Source organism: Hippocampus comes, unplaced genomic scaffold, assembly GCF_001891065.2.
Source record: "Hippocampus comes isolate QL1 unplaced genomic scaffold, H_comes_QL1_v1.1 scaffold374, whole genome shotgun sequence".
In the NCBI taxonomy this organism is placed as follows: domain Eukaryota; kingdom Metazoa; phylum Chordata; class Actinopteri; order Syngnathiformes; family Syngnathidae; genus Hippocampus; species Hippocampus comes.
In genome coordinates this window covers 113,332-121,474 of record NW_017805416.1, presented here as the reverse complement: position 1 = coordinate 121,474, position 8,143 = coordinate 113,332, and the positions used below count along the sequence as shown (strand labels likewise).

The 8,143-nt window shown below is 40.6% G+C and overlaps 1 protein-coding gene across 7 annotated transcripts in view; it reads left to right on the top strand.

The window, feature by feature from the left end:
* fat3a (FAT atypical cadherin 3a) overlaps window positions 1-8,143 on the top strand; it is a 141,202-nt gene that overhangs the window by 73,920 nt on the left and 59,139 nt on the right. For 5 of the 7 annotated variants that reach the window (XM_019873864.1, XM_019873868.1, XM_019873866.1 and 2 more), the window contains 3 exons: window positions 1,886-2,200; window positions 4,672-4,882; window positions 6,648-6,716. In XM_019873864.1, the coding sequence (XP_019729423.1) occupies window positions 1,886-2,200; window positions 4,672-4,882; window positions 6,648-6,716 (595 nt within the window). The remainder of the gene's footprint in view (window positions 1-1,885; window positions 2,201-4,671; window positions 4,883-6,647; window positions 6,717-8,143) is intronic. The other 2 variants (XM_019873869.1, XM_019873867.1) reach the window with 1 other exon arrangement.

Here is an 8,143-nt window from a genome sequence, read left to right as displayed (position 1 = left end):
AATATTTGCTTTCGCTGCTTGTTACTTCTTGAAGAAAGTGTTGTTTTTGGTTTATACATTTTTGCACTTTATTTTATTGTATTTCAATCCAATTATGTTTTAAAAATATTTTATTCGAGTCAATGATCGAAAATTACTGCACTATTATTTGTTTTTCTTTTAAGTAAATTTAGCCTACTTTTGCTAAAAGAGAAAATATGGACTATTGATAGTGCCTTGAATAATATCGGCTTCTTTCATTCATGTTGTGGGTATTTTTATACAAAGGAATTTTTTTTGTGCCTGTTGAAAATTAAAGTTTACTGACGTAGCCATAAAAAAATGTTGCTTTATTTATCTGACCATACTGGAATGTATTTGTTAGGTTTTCAGTCAATTAAATTTGGTTCAATAAACAATATGTGGTCATTTTTAAAATTTTCAATGAACATTCGATCAGTCCGGCCCTCGGCTTGCAGCAAAATTTTTTATCTGGCCCTCCGTCCATTTGACTTTGACACCCCTGCTCTAAGCCTTGGTTTTATGCAAAGATGGCTCGGCACTTAGACGGTGCACATAGGGACTAGTGCGATGAGTCCAAAGGCCTCAGCTTCCCTAAGTGGTTACTGGAGTGAGAAAAAAAAAAGGGTCTTGATTAAATACGCACCAGAGGAAATTTTGCACACAACGGCATTATGGAGTCAGGAGTGGGAGAATTGATGCGATTTAATCAGCTACCTAAATGCGCGCAGGTAAGTGACTTCATGCACTGTACCTACAATCAAGGCCCTTTTACAAAAAAGGTCTTGAGGCTTAAAATGGGCTCAGTAGCCACCAGAGCCAGGGGGAAAAAAAAAACACATTTAGTCAATGTGTCCATTAGTGCCATGAATCCTGATCCAATCAAAGATATTGTTAAACATGACAAAAAAATGGTCTCACAAAACAAAACAAAAGTTAAAACATGCTCTGTAAAGATTGTGTTTGCCCTGCCCAAAATCACTAAATAAATAAAGTTCAGACAGAAACTCACCAGTCAGTCAAAGCGTCTGTGGTCAGTTGACCAACAAAAGAAATCTATCAGTGTAGATTTACATATGAGACCCATTTTGACATTTCAAATGCGTTTAGGCTAATTAAATTCTCCAGTGCACACCAAAAAAAAAAAAGTTTGGGGGGGAGGGCATTCGTATGTGACCACAACAGGTATGAAGAGCTGGATTTTTCTGATTCACACACACGCACTCAGCTTGCTTGAATTCTATCGGCTGTGCCAAGTAACGATGGGGGGTACGCTGTGCTAAAGCTTTCTTTTACAAAAGTTGACCTTGTGCTGAGTTAATGAATTCTCAGTAATAAGAGTCGTGTTTCAACTGTCACATTAATATGATCGGAAGAGCTACTACCAAAATAGCAATGTGTAATGATGACTTCCTTATGTTGAGGTGAAGTAACTTTCCCTGAAAAAAAAAGAAAATGACGGGGTTTGAACCTATACTCGATGACTTAATTATTTCTTATTTCATAATATGTCCTGATTTATACATTTTTATTCTTCATTTCAACCATATAAACTCGAAATAGATTTGCTGTTCAAAGTGAAGGTAAAAAAAAAAAAAAAAGAAACTACCAGTTCTTTCTATGTACAACGTGGATCCAAACTTGAGACAAAATGTGGCTCAAACTAAAGCGCTGGTTGTATTCACCTGTGTCGTCCTGCAGGATAAGTCATATAAGTTAGCTAATTTGCATGAGCATATGTATTGACTCTCTAAATTAACTGGTATCTCTGAGTTCATCCAAGAAAGAATGTACTAGAAGAATTGATTGAGGAACGAATTTGTGGAATTTGAAATTTTGTTTTTTTTTTTCCTCATGCATTGATTGATCTATCCTGCCCTTTCAGGTTCTGGTGTCAGACGGTGGGCCCAGTCCGAGGCAGAGTACAGTGTGGGTGATGGTCCAGGTCCTAGATGAGAATGACAACAAGCCGACATTTCCAGAGAAGGTCTATCAGGTCAAACTACCAGAGAGGGAGCGGAGAAAGAAGGGGGAGCCTATCTACCGAGTCTTTGCCTATGACCGAGATGATGGACCCAACAGTGACCTTTCTTACAGCATTGTGGATGGCAATGAGGATGGGAAATTCTTCATTGATCCCAAGACGGCAATGGTGTCATCACGCAAGGCCTTCACAGCTGGGAGCTACGATATCCTGACAGTATGTACAATTGTGCTGTGTTCACATTATGGTAACACAATAGCTTCAATTTTAATGGTACAGTATTTGGAAAAAAAAAATCAATGCCCCTGATCACGTAATTCGGATATTTGCTATATTCCTTCATGGTTTGAATATGAAGAAAAAAGTGAAAATGTATCCCACTGCAGAGAAGAGGGTGGGAGACTGTAATTCCGAGCTAAAGCGGAGATAGAATCAATCACTAAAATAATCCATTATAGCAAGTTGATTAGGTGGCCCGGTGGTCCAGTGGTTAGCTCGTCGACCTCACAGTGCAGACGTACCGGGTTCAATTCCAGCTCCAGCCTCCCTGTGTGGAGTTTGCATGTTCTCCCCGGGCCTGCCCGGGTTTTCTCCGGGTACTCCGGTTTCCTCCCACATTCCAAAAACATGCATGGCAGGCTGATTGAACACTCCAAATTGTCCCTAGGTGTGAGTGTGAGCGTGGATGGTTGTTCGTCTCTGTGTGCCCTCTGCGATTGGCTGGCAACCGGTTCAGGGTGTCCCCCGCCTACTGCCCGAAGACGGCTGGGATAGGATCCAGCACCCCTCGCGACCCTTGTGAGGATAAAGCGGATCGGACAATGGATGGATGGAAGGATAGCAAAATGATGAATAATGTGGCATCTCGAGCATACACACCAAAACACCTTCGACTGCCTGCGCCTCAAATTCAACCTGCTTTTTGCGAGTCTAAAATGTAGTCTACTTTTTGTCACCAAATGTTCAGACGTGCTGGCGGGGTGGGGAGAAACGCCCAGTGAGGCGTTTACGTAGCGCGTCTACCAAATTCACAAACATACCGAATCATTGTCCCTGCCCAAAAAAAGACAAGGCACCCACTGTTACGCCAAGCACAGACTACTTTCTGTCACAAAATTACCAGGTGCATTGGGGCGAAGCTGCTTTGTGCGATGGCACCGCCAGCCCCAGACAGACTAGATTTGCACTGGCACAAAAATGGAGTTAAGCCCATTTTATGGCTAAGCACACCGGGTCAAGTCTACCAAAATAAGGCCCATAAAGTCAATAGTTTGCATAGATAGGGGTGAATCTATGCAGCTACGCCAAAGCCACATGGCTTTGAGAATGTGCTTACGAAGCGGCATAAGCACGCCAGGTAAAAGTGGACAAACAATATAGGACAAATTAATCATTGTGGACTGTGGGCAGGGGGGACTTGTCCACCAGAGTCAGTTTCCAATACGAGCTAAAAAGTAGCAGGCGTAAGCTACTTGGCATTGATGGTATGGAAGTGCATGGACTTGTTTGAAGCGATTAAACCATAAGACAGCAACATTTTGAACAAATTGGCCACCTACATGACTTGGTGATGTTCATGCATTATTTTTTCCATCAATGTTAAAGAAGATGTACACTTGTAAGCATTAGATGTTATATTTAATGTTTATTATGGGGTTGTTTTTTTTTTTTCAATTTTTGGAGGAATTAAAGTTATTTCTTCTTCCAATGGCGGAGAGTAAATACAAAAGTTGCTTAAATAGATATATATTCTCAATGTTCTGATCAAATCAATGATCGAGAATCGTTTTTTTCCTCCACTCGCTGCTCCACCCCAAAAATTCTGATCGCGTTAAGCCTAGTTGAGACGGGGGTAATAAACAATTCTGAAGTGCATTGCAGATCCCTTAAACAGCAATGTAAATGGCAGTAATTCAATATTTCGCCAAATCCTCCCATGTAGCTGCAACTTGAATTGGATCCTGCATTTAAGATGCCTGAAGAGGATTTTGAGTGTCACCGGGAGGCTCATGACACATTGAAACATAACAGATGTGGAGCATTATTAATGCATTTTCATAACTTTAAGCAATAATCATACTTTTTACCACAGCTAAGAAACCACATTAACATTAATGTGATTGGGGATAATTGATCTGTGTATTTCGATTACGTAATGCTCTCCTTGACAGCGTCAAGACGATCTCTTTATCCACTTTAGAAATAGGACCGATTCCAGTTGTAGGTTATCCGTTTCTTCGGGGTTTTTTTTTTTTTTCAATTTTTGGAGGAATTAAAGTTATTTCTTCTTCCAATGGCGGAGAGTAAATACAAAAGTTGCTTAAATAGATATATATTCTCAATGTTCTGATCAAATCAATGATCGAGAATCGTTTTTTTCCTCCACTCGCTGCTCCACCCCAAAAATTCTGATCGCGTTAAGCCTAGTTGAGACGGGGGTAATAAACAATTCTGAAGTGCATTGCAGATCCTTTAAACAGCAATGTAAATGGCAGTAATTCAATATTTCGCCAAATCCTCCCATGTAGCTGCAACTTGAATTGGATCCTGCATTTAAGATGCCTGAAGAGGATTTTGAGGAACAGCTCAATTCAGGGGGAATTCATTCAACCTGTGTGACACTGACGCCATTATCATACTTTCGCGTACTTCCTTTACAACCCGTGTTTATTGACTTCTTTCTTTAGATCAAGGCAACAGACAACGGTCGTCCTCAGAAGTCCTCGACGGCTCGCCTCCACATTGAATGGATCCGCCGTCCTCCACCCACAGCCCTGCCACCTCTGTTTGATGAGCCTTTCTACAATTTCACTGTCATGGAAAACGACAAAGTCACAGAAATTGTTGGTGTGGTCTCCATGCAACGGAGTTCAGCCCCCTTATGGTTTGACATCACAGGTAAGAAGAAATGTTTTTTTTCTGCCAAGCAGTCAAGGGCCAATTGCGTGGCTGGTTTTGCCAGAAGAGATCATTGCATTATCAATGCAACTCGGGTACTGTTGCCTCACTGTTTGATCCGTGACGCCCCGCTCATTCCAGTCGCCATGGTAACAGCAATTTCCGATGTATGCTGTTTGTTGTGTAGGAGAAGACATAATGAATTAACCTCGCAGTCTATAAAGAACGCTCTTTCATAGTCTGAGTACATAATTAAACTTATAATTGGGCGTGATGATGAGTCCCACTGAACCTCTTTGCACTAAGTTATGTATTTGCTCACGCCAGTTTTTTTCATTACCGATCGATCATTTCTTGTGTCCAACCAAGTACATTTTCACACAGTATTTCATAAATCAAATGTAAACATATTTATACGCACTGGAATGGTCCAACATTGCCTTTGATGCATCTAAGTTGACTTTTCTTCACTTGAGAGGCTTAAATGAGATTATGTCATGTGAATTGCACTAAGCCCAATTTGCCTGCGTGTGTTTTTGTATGGACGAGTGTGGTATGAGGGATGTGATCCAATTACCAGTACTTGTTACTGTAATTTCACAAGTTTCAAGTGGTGTGACTGTGCTTACGGGAAAGAGTGTTGCATTTATTCAGCACAATTTAAGTCTCATTTCTTTGTCGCTGAGTATTGAAAGTCAGCATTTATCAAATTCGAGTTACTTTCCGACTACTGTCTTTGGCTAACCACTTGCTTTTTGCTGTCTATGACCGTTTTTCTCTTTACATATCACTGACCAAGCTTTCACTCTTTTTGGACACATTCTTTTCTTGATTTTTTTTTTCATAAGGATTTAAAACCTTTCTTTTGATCAGTAACATACTTCTTCAGTATTACATTTCTGAATTTTAATTTGTTTTTAATGCTATTATAGTGACAGGAAGTGGAAGACTTAAGAATCTTAATACAGCATTTCATACTATAAATCATTAAAACCTACCTTTGTAGATGGTAAGAAAATGAAGACACCCAAGCCTCATCATAATGTCATTTCTAAATCCTCTCTCTCTCTCTCTCTCTCTCTCTCTCTCTCTCTCTCTCTCTCTCTCTCTCTCTCTCTCTCTCTTTCTCTCTCTCTCTCTCTCTCTCTCTCTCGTGCATAATTAAAGTATTTCAATAACAAGAGGCCACCAGTTATAATAAATAATAATTACAAAAATTGAATTATGCATTGAGAGAGCGCGAGCAAGAGAGCTTGCTTTCTCTCTCTCTCTCTCTCTCTCTCTCTCTCTCTCTCTCTCTCTCTCTCTCTCTCTCGATCTTTCTAATGCATAATTCAGTTTATATAATTACTATTCATTATATTTCTTATAACCGCTGGCCCCTTGTTATTGAAATACTGTCGATAATGTAGAATAGAGCTTGTGGAGGTGCAAAAACCGTTTTATTGTTGTGTATGTATGTATGTATGTATTTAATTAATTAGTGAATTTCTTTAGTCTCCATTTTAATCAGGTTAATCAATCAGGTTATCTTATTCATCTCAAATATGACCTAATTCAATATGTTAAGAGTCTACACTCTACATTATTTAATAGTAATTTGTATCCGCATACAAGTACACTCTTGGCAGGTTGGAAACAGTGACTCTGTTGGCCTGGTCTATCGTAGCTGTCTCTTCATCATGCAATCCCTTCGTCCTATTCCTTTGGTCTTTGTGTCTCACTTGTTTTCTCCTCTTTTTCCTTAATGCTTCATGACTGAAAGGTCCCCGGTCTTTCCTTGAGATGTTTGTTATTCTGCAGAGCACTTGCATCCGGAACTGTTCCTCAGAAGGTATCTGACTTCCACTTCCTCTTTTATGCTGTCAACTTTCCACTCAGTCTCCTTTCATTTCTCCCTCATTTCTTTTCGTTGTTTTGATGTTTTATCATTGTCCACCCATGGTGTTGATCTGATCATTCTGTCGTTAGGTGGTTGCAAATATTTCACTCTAGACTTGTGCTTGATCATGTCTGGTCTATTGACAAGCATTCGGGAATTAATTACCTGGAGGTTCGTATCAGGCAGGAGTAGAACTGTGCGATATAACAACATACCATATCTCCGAGTGCGATGCAAAAACATAAGATAAGATAAGATAACATTTATTTATCCCACACTGGGGAAATTTGCAGTCTACAGCAGCAAAATTGGGAAGGGGGGGGGGGGAGAAAAAGTGTTTCATTGCACAAAATAAATGTTTCAGAAAGAAGTGTACACAGCTCAATATAAGTGCAATATAAAATATAGCATTAGCAATATATTTGTTGAATAAATACAATAAAGTAGCAACAGCATAGAAAACACAGCATAAGGTGGCTGTGCTATTTACAATTGTTACTGGTTTTTCACTGATTTTATTTTTTATTCAGCAGCCTGACAGCAGTCGGTAGGAATGAGCAGTGGTATCTCTCCTTCTTGCAGCACGGGTGTAACAGTCTCTAGCTGAAGGAGCTACCCAGTGCTGTCAGGTAGTGATGTGCCCGACTGTGCCGAGGCTCCGATGCGTGTGCCGAGTAAACCGGAAGAAAATCTGCGAAGCGCGCTTCGAGGCATGTGTCGATTTCGCTTGTGGCCACGCCCGATGCCTCGGAACGCGCGTTGCTCCGCCCGAAGCTTCGTGAGACGGGATTCCGACATCACCGCCAACAAATAGTTTCGCGGGTGATTCGAAATAAAACGGCGCACCGGGACGACAATGAGCTGACAGGTGACACTGACTAGAGATAAGATCGGGCCGCCCGAGCCCGCGGGTCGGGTCTGGCTTCTCTCTCGCTGACTTTTTTTTTGTTCGTTACGAGGCCGTGAATAGTTTTGGCCACGAGAAGACCGGGGTTCGCCAAAAAAACAGAAGTGGCCTCATCACAACATGTACTGTACGAAACACTCGCAATGACAATTCAAAGAACTCCTTCATGTCTCTATGATCCAGCCGTCATTGTTCTTTGTCTCGCTGCTTATCTTCAAGTGCCGCACTCGATTTTTAAGGACGTACTGCTGCTGTGGTGAATGGCCCAATTTTCAACCCATCAAAATGATGGACAGCCTTAAATTTACCCCGTCCACTCTTAAAAAAAAAATCCGTCAATGATGGAAAATTGTCGGTTAATGTCCCCTCTGCAGAAACAGAAATACATGTTTAAAAGATGTAAATAATTATACAGACTTGTTTAACTTAGATTTCGTGACAAAAGACAGGCTTTAATTTGTTACCACAAATC